This window comes from Barbus barbus (assembly GCF_936440315.1).
Source record: "Barbus barbus genome assembly, chromosome: 37".
NCBI lineage: Eukaryota > Metazoa > Chordata > Actinopteri > Cypriniformes > Cyprinidae > Barbus > Barbus barbus.
Window position 1 is genome coordinate 3,285,578 of NC_136715.1, and position 20,576 is coordinate 3,306,153.

At 38.6% G+C, this 20,576-nt stretch overlaps 1 protein-coding gene across 2 annotated transcripts in view; it reads left to right on the forward strand.

Annotated features, from left to right (window-relative positions):
• Nucleotides 1-20,576, forward strand: part of LOC306857254 (receptor-type tyrosine-protein phosphatase gamma-like) — a 232,741-nt gene that overhangs the window by 61,802 nt on the left and 150,363 nt on the right. For both annotated transcript variants that reach the window (XM_079397099.1, XM_079397100.1), the window contains exon 2: nt 79-171. In XM_079397099.1, the coding sequence (XP_079253225.1) occupies nt 79-171 (93 nt within the window). The remainder of the gene's footprint in view (nt 1-78; nt 172-20,576) is intronic.

Consider the following 20,576-nt stretch of genomic DNA (forward strand, 5'->3'; position numbering starts at 1 on the left):
AGACCGATGCAGATTCACATTGTCCACATGACCTCAGTACATAATCTAAAACTATGTATCATTAATTTTCTGTTTCAGCATTGGCAGAAGGAAACAAAGCGGAGCATTATGACTGGCCAATCGGTGACAGGCACCGCAGAGCGGCCGAAGAGTCCTACTGGGCCTACTCAGGTGAGCAAACTACACTTGCACACACATAGAGACACTTCCGAAAGAGGAACATTAAAATTTATCTCTTTCAAAAGCCATTGTGTTCTGCTACCACTAAAACACATGAACTGCCTCTGATAGACAGCTGCTCTTTCATCCAGGGCTGTCCAGCTCACCCCCAGAGGCCTCGCCTTAGGGTCTCCCCTGGCTTTTGCTTTCATGAATGCTTTGCTGTTGAGAAAGTGACTCATGTTGTCCCTCTGAGCAATATTTGCAAAAGAATAACATTAATCTTTAACTGTGCCACCAAGCCTATGGCAACCAATGATATTTATTTTATTTATTTAAATGCTTCCCCTTTTCCCTGCCGTGGTTTTCTCTTGTTTGCCAGAGTGATGGGTGGCACCTTGCACAGATGTGGCCTACAACAAACACTCAGGTGCCTGCACTTCTGTGATCTTGCTGCCTTTATTGTACTTTATCCACCATTTAATGTCCCGCTAAGGTATTGAAGCATCTTTCAGAGGAGCATTTCTTTGTGGAGCGTCAATGCATTCTATGCCAGAGTAGTGTCGGTAGTAAAGGCTTTTCATTAGGCATTATTTGTAGAATATGCTTATATACTCTATTCAATTCCCTACTGAAAAGAGCTTGCAAAGATTGTAGCGTTAGAAGTCACAACCTCTCTCTTTCTGTGTGTATGTGTGTGCATATATTAGCACATCAAAGATGCCTTCAGTCAAAGGATCTTGATGTTTTAGTGTTTTTATACATCTATTTTCAAGTGATAATTACGCAGTCTAACATTTGAATACTTCCTGCAGGTTCACATTCGTCATCATTCTCTAGTGCACTTGTTGGGATGTCTATGTTGGCATCGTCTCTCAGTGTCAGGGAAGCAAATTTGAAACTAGCTTGCTAAGCTAATGTAAAATAGTTGAACTACAGTCAAGCCAGCTACGTAAAAGCTAGCTACTAAAAATTAGTAAGCGACACAAAAAAAAGTATGTATGTGTTTGTCTGACCAAAGGAAGATCTTGAAGAACATTGGCTTGTGTCATGTAGCCCAGCAATTCAGTCGTTGAAAGGGTTTCTTATGATATTCCCTTATTGCTTAGTGCTTATGTTAAAAGCTTTGCATTATTCCCATCAACCCCTGCTGTCCAGAGACAGGAGATGCTTCACGCGCTTCGGTCAGTGGTTTGATGGGGTGGGTCACTGGGGCATCTGTGGCTGCTCCCACAGTTGCTGTGTAGTTTGCCCGCTGTGTAGCGAGTCATCTTTGACATCAACCTGTGTAGAGGAAGGGGGAGAGAGCATGCTATTTTTAGTCAGTCATGGATGGTAATGCAGCCAAGTCTGTCACAAGTAGAGGCAATTTGTACATGCTAATTAGCAAATAAGTTTTAATCAGTAACCTGGTGAAAAGAAGAGAACATGATGCCACATTATGAGGAAACAAGATCATTCATAAATACACAACAATAATAATTATTACCCTACAAGAACCGACAACCCCCTACAGTGACATTTGAGTCAATGACGTGTCGCTCATTTTTTCCTCTTTATCGATTAAAGGCAGGGTTCAATTTTTTTAATTTTTTGTTGAGCTGGTTGAAAGTCTCTTCTCATTCTGATGACAATCACTAGCATACATGATTTACATGTATTTATATGTATTTATATCATCTGTGGAAGGCATAGGACCATACAATGTTTGTCCAGTCTGATTGTTCGGTCTTATTTTGGAGGAGCTGTGGCTTTCGAGAGCGATTTGCAGGGAGGGTGCGATCTTATGCTTTCAAAGCTAGCTTGCTATTGCTAGCCTTCCAGAAATCACATACCCTATATTTAATTTATTCAAAAATTTATTAAAGAGCAATTCACATGTATATCAACTTGGATACACCTCTCCTATGATTCAAAGTTCTGGAGTAAAATACATTTTAGGGAAAGATTAAAAAAAAAAGAATCTATGATTATGTCAAGGTCAGTGAGTCTCTTAAAATAGATCATGTAAGTCCAAAACCTAATTATATGTCTAAATTAATAATTCAGGGTTTAAGAGAAAGAAAAAAAAAAAATCCAACAAATTTAAAAATGTTTTGGAAAATAATGATAAATATGTATATACAAATGTATATACCAACATTTGATCTTTTAAACATTTTTCTTTATCATAGACACTCTACGTCATTGCCCAATTCATCAAGCATTTAGTTCAGGTGAGTGTTCTCACGAAACCAAAATTACTGCAGTCAATACCAACCTTTAGCACTCAAGAGTTATTCAGAAAGCCCTTGGTTACTGGATTTAGCCAGTACTCTGGATACTCTATAAATACCAGTATATCTCAATTTTTTCACTTTGACTTTTCATATAGGCATTTTTGATATCCCTAGTTCAGATGATCCCACAAATCCCTGTTTTGCTAATGGCAATGTTTTTTTATAAACACAAATCAATAAAACTGTAGACATCGATTCACAGTCAGCGTGTGTTCCTGAGTCAAATCCGCCTTCGGGTTTCTTACGCACATCAAGGGTCCTAGAGTATGCTAAGCCTCTAAAACTGTGATTGCATGGCAAGATATAATAAAGCACATGTTTACACACACCCGTGTGTATTTATATCTCCACATGTGTTTTCTGGTGGTTATGCATTCATGTTGTCATGCATGTACTACTCTGAATTCATCTGGATCCTGGACACCTATCGCTTCTTGTGAGCAGAATGCTGTTAACGAGCACAGATGACTTTGTCCTGCAGGCAGATTTAATGAACTCGGCAGATGATCCTCACTCTGAGAGCGGCTCGCCGTCCTGTCAAGTGGCTTTACTCTGTTTGCGCCTTGCAAAGCTGCCATGCTCATAGCCTCCGGTTAGCCATCATTCTTATCTTGCCCAGTTACAAAGTCCTTACTGTTTTTGCATCAAGCTCCATTATCCGTTTATTTATTGCTCCCTAAAATGCCCTGGAAATTATGCTTGATCAAACAAAACCCCTAACAACGTGTCTTACGATTTCTCTGGGCTACTTACGGCCCACTGGGCCAAATTTAGCTCAGGCAGTTTACACTTAAATATCGTTAGTTATTCACATATTTCAATGTGGAATTGGTGAAATACTCCAAGGCACATTTTCTGCAGTGTTATTGTAGTCCAGTGGACATTCTTTGTGGATGTGGTTTAGGAAAGGGTTTTCATTGCTTGTCTAGCGTTTACATCAAACATAATGAAAGTCATCATATTTCATGAAAATGGTGTCATTTAGCTAGATTTTATTGATTATATGTTGCCAAACACTCTTACGGTGAAGTATTGTTTAATAGTCTAACCGTCAACAATAGCCTCATAATATGCTGTTAAACATACCCACAAACCGGCAGATTAAAATTTATTTGATGCGCAAATAGCACAGCGTTGAGCGATGTTGAAATCCAGTACAAAAATCATGCAAGTGCCATTTGAGATACATTATGCATAGTAATTTAAAGCACTGAAGCAGTTGCATATTGGCAGTGAGACACTATTATCTTTAAAGCATCTAAATTGAAAAGCCTCTCACAAAAATGTGCTAGATTTGGACTGTAAACACAACATGCATCTCTGAATGATTAATGAATGTAGAGAAGCTGCTCTCTGGCTAAGCACAGTATCAAAAACCTTGAAACAAGATCGATATCTACTTCCTGGAACCATCAGGCATCTTGCCCCAAATGCCACACCCCGAAATACATTTTCTATATGACCGTTCTTGACAGACATGTATCATCTCCATAACGCAGGACTGCGGTAGCCTTATGATCACTGCATGCAAACCTCAGCCTATTCAGTGGATATTAATTTGAAATCTTTTGTGTTCTCGGCAGTGCTTCCATTAATAGGTTTTAATTTAAAGGACGGAAAATACTGCTTCTTTCTTTTTATGACAACCCACATAAAGCAATTTCATCCCCAGATGCCACCTTTGAATGATCAGCTCGCAGCCACTCTGAAGCTCTATAGAAAGCGGTTTGAAGATGGAATTTGATATGTTGCCTTTGCTGTGCCACTTCTGATTGTTAAAAAGCCATCACTTGGTAAATGCTTTCACGTCTCATGATTTCTTGCATTAGTGGAGTCCATACATTTTACAGCAGTAAAATGATTCTTGAAGGCACAGTGTGCAAAAAAAGTAAATTTACTCACCCTCATGTTGTCCCTAAGCTGTATGCTATTCAATGTTTTTGATAAAATTAGTTTTTTATCCATTCGATGAAAGTCAATGGGATATAATTGTTTTATTGATGAAAACTGTTGAATAGACCTTCAAATTATAGTCTTTTTTCATGTATCAGTCGTAGTCAAACCTCCTGTTTGTTAACAGGCAGAAGCATCTTGTGAGTCTCCCAGATCTTCTGTTCACCTCTCCGCAGGCCTTCGTCATCAGCATCTACCCCCTTCCTATCATTCTCTATTAGCTCTGTGCTCAAGGCTGCCAGCTTTTGTTTAGCGAAGTTGGCAACCTGGACACAGATGTTGACCCGCTCCAGATGTTGTGCAGAGCACAGCAGGTCGACCCTCATGTTTGGTATTTACTCTTAATCAGAGAGACAAAGTACTTCCTGTGGGGCGTGTGTGTTTGTGTGAATCCAAAATGCAACTAGGACTGTTATGTAAGAATTTTAAAGGTTCTATAAAGACCTTATTTGTACTTTTGGTAGCCAATTTAGCATACGTGTCATTCCATAATGGTGGTAGCCATGTTGAAATCACATGACCAGCCAAAACCTATTGTCTCGGCAAAAACCTATTGTTTGAAATTAAATGAATCATGTGTGGGCAATATGTCAGTAATTAGGGTAGAAAATTTGTTTGTGATGCCTCCTCCACATCAGTAGGTAGCAGAATAAAGTCCAAAACAGCACAACATAAAAGCTGCATCTGAAATCGCATACTGTCTTAGTTACTACATTTGATTGAGATCTTACTTTGCGACTATTGTTATAGTATACTCTTTGTAGTATATATGTGTGTAGTATGAATGAAATCATACAGCATCTGCCATGGTGTCAATGTTGTGTTGCTTCACTGCCATTCTCAAATCCTCTCCTGTGGCCTCATGGGATAGTAAAGTGCTTGTCAGACGCACACTTCAGAAACTCTGCGGAAGTAGTACGTCATCTGGTTAGTTTTCTTCTAAATACTGTGAATTCTGTCACCTACTATATGGTAGGGAAGTATATTTGAATGCATATATATATATTTGAATGAATAAATATTAATTATAATATAAATTTCATAACCCACATTTTGTTTCATTTAAATATGAGCGATTCTGGATGTTTTGATTTGTTATTGAGTAGACACGGATTGTTTGTTATCTTACAACTGATTTCCAATACTCTGCTAACTGGTGCTAAATAACTAAATGTAAATATAGACTTGCCTAAAAACCTAATCCATTGTTTTCCTGCTCTTTTTTTTGTGAACTTTCTTTTCTGACAGCTTTTGTGCTTTGAGACTGCGCTGCAGTAAATAGGGTGCTGCGTTAACTTTTGTCATTATTTGAGTTATTTTGACAAGGGTATTTTTCATCAGTTAGACTGCTAATTAGACGACGACAGACGCATTGATAGAGGTGGAGGGAAGTATTCATAATGCCCCCGTTTTCCCTCTTCTTAAAGCGGGTAATTATGGCTGGGTCTGTGGGCTGATGGAGCTGGCAGACCCCTCTACAGCTGGATGAGCTCTGCGCTAGCCTGACCAGAGCCGTACCTGACTGAGCATGCTAATGAGAAACACTCACCCCTCTCTCTCGATTGCTCCCTCATGCTCCTTTCTATTTTAATTCTCTGTTTTTGCTTCAACAAGTAGCAAAATCTCAGAAATATATTTAATCTTTGAGTTTCAACCGTGGTCGTTCTGTCATGTTAAGCTATGCATGCTAACTTTAGCTGATTTCCTGTCAACGTTTCTTTCTCTCCCTTTCTTTTTAATTCCGCCTCTTGTCCTTTAACTTGCTTATTGTAAATATTTTTCTCTGCCCAGAATTATATTTTAAAAACAAGATCTTGAACAAAATGAATATATGCACAATTTCTGAGCTTCTGTTTACTCTCATTCAACTGTGCTAAATCCTAAATCCTTGTGCTTTGTTAACAATAGCTTAAATACAGTTTCTAAATGTCTATTTAACATCTGTCAGGAAATGTCTCATAGACACATAGCATATAAGCAAACACTCTAAAAAATACATCTTCCAGGTGAAAACGTGCACATAAAACAGACATTTATTCAGTGTACATGTGCAATCGGGATACTGAGGGTCATTCCAAACAAAAGTGAGCTGCTGAACTTCAAGGATTATTGAAAAAAAGTGCCCTACCAACGAAAGAGGAGGTGCAACTGCTGAACTTTAAGGAAATGAAAAAGGAATAGGCCTTTGTTTTGTAAAACTGTTTATTTTGTTACATTTTTATAAAGAGATTCCAGTAGTGCAAGCAAAGGCTATAGAACGTGTGAGATGAGTTGGAGGCGTGATATGATTTTATATCAATCAATACCCAGCTTTGGTTTGAATGTGCTGATCTGTTGAATCTGGCAACAGTGAGTAACATGAGATCCATTATGAGATCTGCTTTAATAAAATGAGCCTGCAGTGCGTACTGGAGAGTCCATCACAGGCCTGCGCTATCACTGCCTCGCGTCACTCGAAGGGCCTGCTGTTATTGTGAAATTTACTGCACAGCCAATAACAGTCTGTAATGGATTATGACATTGTGCCGTTTGAGTTATCCTCCCATTGTAGAACCCTGACCCAGAGGCACATTTCATCTGAGCTACGTCCCAAGGTGCACTGTATGTGTGTGGTGAAGGCAAGTAAGCGATTCAGATGAAGCAGTCAGGTCAAACTGTGAGCAATGTTTGCTCGTGGGATGCTGGATCAGGTTGGCTTTAAATCTCATCACCAGCCTGAAATCTACTCTTCCACAGAGGTGCACTACGGTTCAACATTTTGGGGACAGTATTAAAAAAAGAAAAAAAAGAAGAAAAATCACATTAATTAAACATTAAATTCAATGTTACAAAAGATTCCTATTTCAAATATATGATGTTCTCTGAAACATCCTATGCATCAAAGAATCCTGAAAAAATGCATCATGGTTTCAACAAAAATATTAAACAACACACCTGTTTTTAACATAGCGGCAAGTCCACATATTAGAATGGTTTTTGAAGGACAATGTGAATATTTCACAATATTACTGTGTTTAAATTAAAATAAATGTAGTCTTGGTACGCATAAGAGACTTAACATTAAAAAATCTTTCCAAACCCCAAACTCTTAAAAGTTTATGCATCTTTGCATTCTAAAATGTGTCATTACATTTTGTCTGTGTGGGTTTGCATTCTGAAATTTTGATTTGCAGTGCAACACAAATAGCTAAATGTCAGTGGTGCAATAAGGGGCGCTAATGGAACTTTGCAGAGCGACTTTTGGAAACAAATCATATTCATAAAGCTAGTTAAAGTCAGTACAGTCAGCAAAGTCATGGTTTGTTAGGATAGGACAAAATGTGGCTGAGATACAACTATTTGAAAACCTTGATTCTGAGGGTGCAAAAAAATCGAAATATTGAGAAAATCGCCTTTAAAGTTGTCCGAATTAAGTTCTTAGCAATGCATATTACTAATCAAAAATTAAGTTTTGATATTTATGGTAGGAAATGTACAAAATGTCTTCATGGAACCTGATCTTTACTTAATATCCTAATGATTTTTGGCATATAAGAAAACGATAATTGTGACCCATACAATGTATCGTTAGCTATTGCTACAAATCTACTTGTGCGACTTAAGACTGATTTTGTGATCCAGGGTCACATATTCGCTATCCAAATTATGTCAGGTTTAATTTCACAGACATTTATAGGTAACTCTATCGCCCCCTTGCGAATGGAGGTTTGTTACGGCCAGAGGAACATGAGGTATGTTTCTGGCCTTATGGCGAAAGAAAAAAAAATATGTTACTCACTCACTGATTTGTTTAACTGCTTGGCAACTCATTTGTTTATTCAGGTTGTTTTACAATCCCCCTTTCCTCCATCTCTTCCACCATTGTCTTTCATTATGAATCCACGTCTGGGTTTTAAAGGCCAGCTCTGTGTGTTTGGAAGTACAGAGTGGCTGATATATCCAGAATGTAAATATCAAAGCCTCCTCCTTCACTACACACACACACACACACACACACCTGACTGCTGAAACACACCGACATGTTGCTGTTTCCGTCAGTGCTAGGCAAACAGACCCAGGGCTGTGTTAGTATTCAGGAGAGAGCAGAAAGATGGATCGAGAGATGGAGAGAGGAGAGCGGTGAAGGGGAAATGTTGCAGTATTTACAGAGCTGAGACTCATCTCTTGTGGCCTGTGCACGACTTCAGCCTGGTGAGGACGTCATATTAGCCAAGCTATTTCAGTTTCATTTATGAAATCTACATAGTTAAACAAATGAGCATGTTTTTACAAAAAAAAAAAAAAAAACTGCTGTTGGGTTTTGGTAATTTGAGATCATCTCCTGTGGTTTATGGGGTATTTTATCATTTATAATCTTGTCTTGGCATGATGCAACAAAATTCAAAGTATGAGACAAGCAATATTCCCATCCTTACTGAAAGCAGAAAGGATGTGCTAAGGAACAGTCACAGCCAATCAGGCGATCGTTTATGTTTATTATATAGTTCTTTAATACTTTATTATGATTGGTCAGTTGCAACATTCTGTGGTCAAAAATGGAATGTATGCCTCATAACTCCATTGCCACCTCTCATGTAAAATAATTTGTAAAAAGCTTAATAATTTAAACTCTATTTTATTTATTCACTCAGTTTAACATGATGTTAACTCAAGTTTGACTATTCTAAAATATTTTACGTGTATGCTATGATTTATAAATTAAAATTATTACATAAATTATTACAAATAATTAAATAAAAAACATGGTATATTTTGTCAGGGTTATTTGGTAAATATAAAGTTTACCAAACAACATTCAACAACATTTATTTCAAATAGAAAGCTTATGTTATTATTAATGGTTTTACTGTCACTTTTCTTTTAAATTTAAGACATTCTTGCTAAATAAAACGAAAAAAGAAAAATTAACAAACAAACCAATCACTGAGATTAAACAAAAGTGGCTGACAGCTGTTGATTGCTTTCATTTATTTAGACACCCTTAATGATTTTTAAATGAAATAAAACCTCAAAACACATAATTTGAAGAAACAAAAATAGAACACACTGAATTTGGGGAGGGGGGTGTTTCTTAGAAATATTTATCCTATAGCATCAGTATTCCAGGAGTGATTCTGCAACAGTAATTCAGAGGACTATCTCTAGCGATTCAACATCACCATCTTTGTTTTCTAAGTTTTAAGATCATATCTAAACTTCCAAAGGAATGGAATTTAGTTCAAGCTAGAGGAACATTTATGAGGAAAAACAAAGGTGTTAAATGTATTTAGCGTGGGCGAGTTATACTGTTAGCCAAGCAGCAGTTTAATGACTCTGAGACGGAAACAAAGATGAATGAGCAGGAGGAAGAAAAGGACCAATGAAAAAGAGCTAAAAATAGAGGGAGGGAAAGAGAACAAGATCGCTCTCAGAATTTATCAGAAGCCTGCATGCCGCCTCTTTAGCTGAGGATTAAGAAGTCGACTTTAATGAGAGTAAACGGCTCTCACGAGTGTTTGTTGGAGAGGTGTGTGTCCCTCATTGAATACTGAATGGACCGGCGTGTTTGTCCCTGAGCTGCTGTGTGTGTGTGTGTGTGTGTGTCGCGAGGATGAGCATTATTCTCACTTACTATAAAACAAGCAAATGGATTAGCCAGAATTGATTAAAGTTTATTTAAAGTGTGAGTACAAGTGGTAATATTTCATAAGTGTTGCAGTTACAGTGAAGCACATGTGTCAGCCGTGTCAGATTCTGCATTCAAAAATCACTCCAAACACAGCCACAGCACAGTTTTGCATCTCTGAGCAACATAACGGCATTTCGTCCCTGAATGAATCAACCGTTTTTAATGATTCGGTTCAATCGCATCGACTCACTTATTAACAGTGACTTGCTGCCACTTGCTGACGATTTTAATTTCACATTCAAAGTATCTTTTATTATTTAAATAATTTCAAATATCGGTATTTAACGTTTTGTGTTTAATATATCAAAACATGCTTTATGCATTTGTAGTTTCAGGTTAAATTAAATGCATTCATGTCTTGCATTAAAGTGTGTAAATGCATCTAAATGCAACTTCAGATGCAGCTTCTGTGTTTTCTCTGCATTGCAAAGATGAATTTTGTTGATACTGATTTTATTTGCTTGGTAACAGCCCAAAAGTCTTATTATTCTAATTCACTGTTTAAATGTAAGAATTTGACTCAAAAGATAATGGACACTTTTAGAAAACATGGCTTTATAAAGGTAAAAATGTCCATAAAATGTAAAAATCAGTTTAGACTTATTGGAAAAGATTCATTTCTATCAGTGTTAACTGACCACCACACAGAATATGAAGAATATCAAACTTTAGGGGTCAGCTGTCCATGACAGTCCTTAAGGTACCAGCACAATAACATACAGCAAAATAGCGATATTATATATATACATACACACACACACACACAGTATAATTACATTTTAGTGTATGTTTGCATCCCCATGAATATTGTGTGATGAAGCACACCACTGTCCTGCGTCCCCGAGGTCATGATGCTGTTGCTGAGATGAACAGCACTCATGGGACTGTGCAAGTGTGTGTATTTGCACATATCCATTATGCACCAGCAGGCTCTGTGCATGTACAGTCATCTCTTCAGGGCATTATGGGTGCTCAGGGTTCCACACAAGATGGCCCTTGAAGAATGTTCTTGGGAATTCTCGGCAGAATCATGTGATGAAGTGCATTTGTAGCCACACGTGAGGACTTTTTGATCGTCCTTGTCCACTCAAGAGCACTAACAGAGGCCTGCGCCGTGTGTGCTGTGGTCCCCTGCTGCCCCTCTTAATTTCATTGGCTTTGGTTCTGTAGAAACATGCAGTATCTGAATCATGGAGGTCTGGTCCTTCTGTCGAGAGATGCATGAGTAGAGAGAGAAAGATAAAACCAGAATTTGGTGAACGGCTTGAAGGCATTTGACACCAGGGCCATGTGGAAAATGAGCTCAGGCTGGGAGAGGTAATGACTCACAGAAGACAAGAGCTTGTTTCTGTTCTCCATGCCCTCCTGGACACACACATACACACACAGCGAGAGAGCTCCATTCTCTCACTGGATCTGTAACACTGCCCTGACATATCTTAATTCTAACTCTGTGTGTGGAGAACCACTGGTCAGAGACATGTACCTGGGTGTTTCTTCAACTATATCTTTCTTTTTGTTATATAAAGATCAAATTAAAATGATCTTGGATACCTTTTGGATTTTTTGAGGAAAAAATTAAAAAATAAAATAATAATAATAATTGTATTGATATTTCACCCATGTCACAGACCCATATCTTCAATCTTAAACTATAAAAATCCATTCTATGCAAATTATTATGTTTTAAATGGTAAACACTACTGTTAAAATTAATAAACTGCTGTTCAAAGTTTTTGGGCCGATATTAAGATCTTTAAATGTTTTGAAAGCGGTCTCTTATGCCCACCAAGGCTGAATTCATTTATTAAAAATTACAAAAAAAAGTAATATTGTGATATATTATTACTATTTAATATAACTGATTTCTATTTTAATATACTTGAAAATATTATTTGTTTCTCTGATGGCAAAGCTGAATTTTCAGCATGGCAGTATATATAAAAGTTATGTTTGTTCAAGCCTGGAACCCTAAGTATGAGCAGTAATAATGATACATCTTATCTTAGTAAACACTGCTAATAATAATGCTTTTTTAGATAATTGAAAACCTCCGGTGTAGTATTGCATGCTAACAGGGTTTTTAATGTCTTTGTCGCAACGCCATTCGGAATAGGCCACGAGGCTTCTATGATGACTGATAAATTGTCCTTTCCGCAGCCCCACTGGAATCTGATAAAACTCTTAAAATCTATTTTCGGTAGCAATTATTGTGTCTTGTGTGGCTGCCCCGTAGTCTCCTCTATGTATGTGTGTGTGTGTGTTTGTAGGTAGGGAATTTAATAGTTCCACAGAGGAGCTAAGCAGTGCTATCATCAAGGAGAACACCGCAGCTCGACGCCTGTGCAAAATGCCCTTGATTTCTTCGCCAGTGTTCTGCGTGAATGAGTTTTGGAGAATAACAGGGTGAATGTGTGAACCACACTCCATTATTTTAATTGCAACATATTTCAGCGACAAAGGTGCCTTCGGTGCTTGTTTGACCTCTCACATCAGGGTCTGTCTTTAGCTTCACTCCACCTATCTCCTCGCTTCTCCTCCTTTCAGACAAGTAGTGCATTTATGTCCTTGTATTTTATTATGATTCTAAGGTGCAGTGGCCTTACAGTGTTAGTACAGTACTTTTTCTTTAAAGGATTAAAATGCCTAAACGGATGGATGTTTTGAATACCACGTCGTAAACAATTATCTGTCTCTGTGTGTGTGTGTGTGTGTGTGTGTGTGTGTGTGTGTCAAAATATTCTAACATGGCTCTCTGGTGCTCATGTGGGAAACAAAGGTTTGAATCCCACCTGCATCAATTATGTATTTATTTATTTTTCTTTCTTTTTTTTTTTTAATGACAAAAAAGTAGTTAGTGCTGCTGCGTAAGTGTTTCTAAAACAGTGGCTGAGGAAAGGATGACATCTTTCTCTCTTATATTTTTTCCTCTTTTGTAAGATCATAGAAACACATATTTTGTTTGCTTTTGCTAAAATATTAAAGGCAACTGGAGCCAAAAATGAGATTTGTTGTTGTTTCTGTTCACCACTGAATATGTTTACCGAACTAAGATGACTTCTGCTTCTGAGAAACCCAGAAATGTGTCCATTATGAAATTCTGTAAAAGTTTTTGCGTCATAGTTACAAATTTCCGAGAGCTCTAACTTGTTCGACTTGACTGCTGCAATGTCATGCAAACACAACAGTAAAATCTACTTAAGCGTAAATTTGTTTAATAACTCATGTTCAAATAATGTCTTCATAGTCAAAGAATAATATGAAAATAAATAAAAGACACAATACAATTTAATGTTGAATAGCTATTTAATATTCTGCTAAATAAACTGTTTATTAATAAGACGTTTGCTTAACTACTATTACTTATTGTATTTTGGTTTTGTCCACTGATTACTCAAACTACTTATTTTAGTGTAATAGTGTTGCCATGGAAACGCACAACTCCAAAAAGCTCATACTAGAACACCTGAGTTGTCATCTAGTAATTAAAGTAATTACGGTAATTACAACATGTTGTGCCGTGAACACATCATTACTTTTTAGGTCTTAAGTCGACATAAATTGACAGTAAAAACATTTTATTTCCATAATATGTCTTATTTTGTAGTAAAAAAGGATATACTTTGAAAAAAAAAGAGACCTGAATTTATCTTTCTGGATTTGATTAGATAGTAAAAAGTGGGCGCTAGAATGAAGTAAAGTAAAGTAAAGTAAAGTAAAGTCGTGACGTATTGTCAAGTATGGTGACCCATACTCGAAATTGGTGCTCTGCGTTTAACCCATCCAAGTGCACACACACAGCAGTGAGTAGTGAACAAATGCACACCCAGCAGTGAACACACACACACCGTGAACACACACCCGGAGCAGTGGGCAGCCATGCTGCAGCGCCCGGGGAGCAATTGGGGGTTCGGTGCCTTGCTCAAGGGCACCTCAGTCGTGGTATTGAGGGTGGAGAGAGCGCTGGACATTCCCTCCCCCCACCTACAATCCCTGCCGGCCGGGGGCTCGAACTCGCAACCTTTCGATTACGAGTCCGACTCTCTAACCATTAGGCCACGACTTCGAAGCCAAACCAAATGCTAGTTTGCAAAAAAATTAAAGTTGTTTTAGAGAAAGAGTTTAAGTTATTGCATTTAAACTAAATTATTAGTTTAAATTAGACAGTTAAACAGTTTTCTATAAAATAGCATGCACTTAAAAATCATTCATAATAATATTCATAATATATAATAAAAAGTAAACGGGGACCATCTAGATTAAAATATGTATTTTCTATAATGTAAAAAAAAAACATTTGCATATTACTTTATACAAATATTAACAATTTTCTGCACCTCAGAAAAGGCTTTCATTTTCTGCTGCCTGTTTACTTCCCAATCACCTGTCACCTGACATTTCCTTAATCTAATTTCTAGTTTTCCCACAGTTTCACTTGGAATTTATGATATTGTAGTACAGTAAAATGGGTTTCAAACACAAGAAATAAGTTGTTGTTCATTTTGAATCACTGTAGCAACTATTCACCAGTCTTGGTGTTAGCAAAGGCTGTGTTTGGTCCCTTTGGTTTCTGTCCAACGTTACATTTACCTGTCAGAGAAAAGATCCATGGATCATGACCTTCACACCTAAAGCTGCAACCTCCTCATGTTCAGAGAGAAGTTCATTAGACAGGGTGACCCGGAGGTCGAGAGCGCTTCTGAGCCATTTGTTCTGACTGGAGCTCCATGCTGAGCCGCTGATTGCGAACGATCAGTCCGACCTGCTCTCTGCTGCGCCACCACTGGCCAGAATTTATCACCCTGCCTAGAGGCCAATGACAGCCATGATGAGAGCCATGAGGACCATCAGTCACACGGGCCTGGATGTCGCCAACCATAAGCATGAGTCTCAGAACACAAAAAGGAGAACGTAGCTTAATGTTTGCAGCATGTTACGATTATCTCATCTCACAATTGCTATCCTATTTGTAAAGTCTACACTCTTAAAGGATTAGTTCACTTCCAGAATTAAAATTTCCTGATAATTTACTCACCCCCATGCCATCCAAGATCTTCATGTATTTCTTTCGTCAGTCGAAAAGAAATGAAGTTTTTTGAGGAAAACATTCCAGGATTTTCCTCCATATAGTGGACTTGAGTGTGAGCCAACACACTGTTAGGGGATTGTGTAGAGCCCTTTGAAGCTGCATTGAAACTGCAATTTGGACCTTCAACCCATTGGTCCCCACTGAAGTCCACTATATGGAAAAAAACGACTTTTCGACTGTCGAAAGAAAGACATGAACATCTTGGATGACACGGGGGTGAGTAAATTATCAGGGATTTTTTTATTCTGGATGTGAACCAAGAAAAAGAGTTCTAAATGGGACCAGATTAGGGTTCTTCGGCTTGTAACAAAAGCAGAATGCCTTTTGGTGCTAAACATGACCCTTTTTATAAAGTGCTATATAGGACCTTAATATATCTTAATCAGGTTAGACACCATACTGAATTTAATACGGACAAAATCAAGGCTGTGAAGTACTTTACAGTCTTTACAATGGCATGCACTGTATAAAGGTAATAGATCGTGCAATTTTCACATCTTTAAAAGCTATTGTATAAAATGTATGTCTACTGAACTTTTTGTTAATGTTTTATTTCTTTCTTTCAGAAAGATGTTTTTTCATTCCATTGAACGAACTGTACTTCAATTCCTCACATACTTGTTTTCATTCCCATCAAAAATGAAATATGGTGTTACTATGAGTAAGGTCTATAGTATTATAAAAAAAAAACCTTCTAATAATATTTTATCTTCCATTTTTGAAACTTTTATTAGGGATGCACCAATATGAAAATGTTGACCGATACCAATAATTCTTTATATTTGAAAGCCGATAACTGGTATGTTGGATGATAAATCTAAATATAAATCAATTTCTTTTTAATAGAATTTTTAAGAGCCCAAGCACTTCAACATAAATTAAAAATACTTTATACAGCACACTAGCCTAGTAGTTTGAACCAGTGTAAGTTTTAAATTAATTTTACTCTCCTATTGCCATCATTCTTTCTGGATTGAAATGTACAGTTGAGTTGCAATGTGTCTCGTTCATTTATTTAAGTAAAAACAGCTATGTTTATGAAGGCCAAAAATAATTGGTCCTTGGAATACGTAACTGGGTATGTTTATGCATAAACCCAGGTAATAACAATATGGATCATAAATTCAATATCTCATTTAGCTGTTAGTTAGAGTTAGTTGACAGTCTGAATAGTTGGATGGTTGAGCTCCAGAAAATCAATAATGAGGTGGTTTTGAAAGTTACAGATTTTAAAAACAAAAATGTGGGAACAAAGAATCGTAAACCATAACAAAAAGAACCAATTCAACATAAAAAGAGTTCCTCAGGACAATAAAGGTTCTTTACATGTAGCAACAATTCTATTTTAAAGAACCTTTTTTTTTTAACAGTCGAAACACATAGTAAAGACATTAATAAAATATCTCAAACATCTCCAAGGTCATGTTTTCTGTTGATTTCTTTATTTACCCTTTCAGAACTTTACCAGGCATCCCGGCTTCATCTTCAGTATCATCTAATGATCGGACCGGTAATTTACGGCTTCCGCACACCTCCATCCGTCTCTGTCCCGGGTGGCCGGGCGGCATGAGTGATGTGGCGTTGCGCTGGTAACGGTAGTACGTGGGCAGCCAGGTTCAGCGCTGAGCCGCCACACCTTTTAATTCCTTGCTCTGATGTATTAGCTTGCCGGAAACCAATTCTGGTTCTCGAATTGAGCTCTAAATCATCAAATCACTCTGTCGGCCAACCACAATTTATTACACCATTGGATGAAAAAGTAGATATATTATGGACGTAAATAAATTAGAGGCTTGTGATCACGTAACTAAATATTGTATCGACAGGTTTTGTTATTCTAGGCTTTGAAGGAGGTGATTGATGAATAAGAGTCCAGTGCCTGGATTTTCTCTGCCTTCCAGGTGACTTTGAAGTGAATCTGTCTTTAGCTTAAAAAACACCCCTGAACAGTAGTGCGGCATCATGTGGGCTCTGACAGAGCTTTTCACAATTTCTGAATGAACTGGAGAGGAATTCAATATGTTATACTTTTTCCATCTTTGTTTTTATCGTTTTGGGTGAATCTCATGAAAACATATTTCTTGGGTCATTTTACACTCCAAAATATTAATCAAAAATAAGAAATTATATTTTGTGTCATTAAACATTAATAGCATTTTTTTAGATGTTAAAAGATATACACTACCATTTGCAAGGTCAGAAAGATTTTTTTAAATGTTTTAAAACAGCCTATTATGTCCACAAGGCTGCATTTATTTGGAAATTTTATTACAAATTAAAATAAATTTTTTTAAGATTTTTTTTTTTTGTTTATGTGTGTGATGCAAAAGCTGTATTTTCAGCATCATTACTCCAGTCTTCAGTGTCACATGATCCTTCAGAAATCATTCTAACATGCTGATTTGCTGCTCAAGAAACATTTCTTATTATTGTCTATGTTGAAATATGTGTACGCTATTATATCAGAAGTCATTTTGAAATAGAGGAATCCTTTATAAAATTTCTTATTCGAAACTGCCGTGAAATGGGACCTGAACTTGTTTTTGTGAGATTCATCCATCTATTTTCAATTTAGCTCTATTGGCAACCTGAGCCAAGTAGGCAAACTGTGGAAAACAAACATTAGCAGTCATTAGGAGAAGTCTGGCTTTGCAGTCTCATGGGAGAGTCGTCCAACTCTTGACAACTTGGATTTCATGTGTTTGTATATGTGTGTGTGTGCGGAGAAAAGTGCCTGGAATATAGAGGAGAGACGCAACTCTCACCATTAAAATAGAGGTGTGGGCACATAGTGCGGAAGATTAAAAAAAAACGCTGTATCATCCCTCCAAGCAGAGCGAAAGAGTGAGAGAAAGCAGGGATGAGAGGAAGAGAAGAGCAGAGAGAGCGAGTGCAGGCTGTCAGGGCCTGTCAGGGAAGCAGAGCTCCTGTCAGATCGACATGAGCCCAGCTGGCCCTTCGGTGGCCCGTGGTGTCACTGTCAGCAAGAGCGGGCTGGTGGTCTCGTCACCATGGCAACTGACAGCTGGGATCCCGGGTCGAGCCGGAGCAGCTATCTGAATCCACTCACCTCCGCACAACACAGGCGCTTCATTATCAACTCTCTCCATCCCACCATTTTTCTACAACTACCTTAATTTTTATTTTATTCACTGTGTAGTTCTTTTGCGCTTGTGTTCTGGAATGTTCCAAACATTAATCAAATTTAACCACATTTAAATCATACTTCACTTACAACAAAAAACAAAAAGTTTAAAGAATTCTTTTAGAACAATGACTAAATTATTAAAGGAATAGTTCACCCAAAAATGAAAATTCTGAAATGATTCACCTTCATGTCGTTCCAAACCTGTAAAACCTTAATTTATCTTAGGAACACAAATTAAGATATTTTTGATGAAATCTGAGAGCTTTCTGACTTTAGACACTAACACAACTACCTCGTTCAAGGCTCAGAAAGGTAGGAAGGACATCATTAAAATAGTGAACAGTGGTTCAAATGTAATTTTATGAAGCTATGAGAATACATTTTATGCACAAGGAAAACAAAATTAACTCTATTCAATGATTTCTTCTCTTCCGTTTCAATCTTCAACGTGTTTACGAGAAACACAAAAAGTATTCTCACAAAAAGTATTCTCGTAGCGTCACAACATTAAAGTTGAACCACAAATGTCACATGAACTATTTTATCATTGTCCTATTTTTCTGATCCTTGAATGTGGTAGTTCTGTTGCTGTGTATGTAGGATCATAATTCCATCAAAAATATCTTAATTTGTCTTCGAATATGAACAAAGTTCTTACGAGCTTGAAACGACATGAGGGTGAGTAATTAATGACAGAATTTTCATTTTTGGGTAAACTATCCCTTTAAAATACATTTTGGGGGCACTGTAATTCCATTATTCTAAATAATTGCCATATTCAAATACCAAAGTATTTTAAATGCACCCTGACTGCATCAGAAGGTTGGTAATCGGATGAATCGGTTATTGGAAGCAGTTTATTGAAAGGAACTGGCTGAAAGAACCAGTTTGCAGAAAATAAATGGACTTCCCTGTTTGCCTGAGGCTCTGGATTACAGGTAATAATGCTGGAAATAATGTTTCTTGCACAGACCGATTGTTTCACTTCATAAGACCTCAATGTCTCGTCAGGAGCCACAGGCATTCATTTTGCCTATATATGTGCTTTTTTGACTGTCAAGTCCAGTAGTGTCAAGGTGCACACACGAGGGAGGAACCAGGAACACGCAGACGAGGATATAAACTCAAATAACACTTTACTGAACATCAAGACATGGCAGGGCAGGACAAGGCAAGGCAGACAAGGACATCACACACCGGGGTTAACGAGTAGACCAGACCGCACGAAACTCAACAGGCAGGAACTTAAATACACACGCTAATGAGACGAACACGGCTAGACAAGAATTAACTGATGATTACATATGACAAGGACAGGAAACAAACCAAATATGGGCACAAGAGGCAGGAACACAATACAGACACACAACAGTTCCCTTACATTACTCCCCCCTCCCGAAAGGCTCGTCCCGAGCCTTAACAGTTCCATCAGGGAGGGGGGGTGGGCGCTCTGGAGGCCTCTCAGGACAGACACGGACCACAGGACGGGGACCTTCAGAGCGGAACAGACAGACAGGACCCCTGGCGGAGCAGGGAGCTCAGGAGGCCATGGCAGGTGGTAACTGTGGCCATGGCATCCTTCTTCGGCCCACCCACTCCACCCAGAGCTCTACTACCCCCCCCCAAAAAATTTCCATGGGGAATCCAGGGGGTATCAGGAGCCCTCCGGGGCTAGACAGACAAAACAGTACAAAGACACGACAGAAACCCTCCAGGGTCAGACAAACAGGACATCCCACAGGAACCAGAAGCCCTCCTGGGCTGGCTAGGAAGCTGAGTCTTCCTCTGGGCATGACGAGGAGTCAGGGGCCCTCACAGGGTCCCTCAGCAACCTCCTCCACTTCTGCGACAGGGGTGGCAAGCGGCTGCGACTGGCCTCCATGGCCACAATTCAAGGAGCCGCCTCCCCAGACGAGTCTCCATGGACAAGACAAGACAAGGTAAGTTAAAATGTTCCTGTGGGCACAACAAACACAAACACGGCTCTCCTGGCCGTGACGTGTGGACTTGATCCACGGAGAGGGTCAGAGGCGGCGGCCGGCAGGCTTGAGTCAGCGGCAATCCGGTGGGCTTGAGTCAGCGGCAATCCGGTGGGCTTGAGTCAGCGGCAATCCGGCGGGCATTGAGTCAGAGGCGGACCGGCGGGCATTGAGTCAGAGGCGGACCAGCGGCGTGCACAGGGGAGCCGCGGACGGCGGCGTGAATAGGGGGAGCCGCCGACGGTGGGTTGGCTTTCCCCACGGACGGCAGCGTTGATCTCCCGCGAACGGCGGGCTCGCT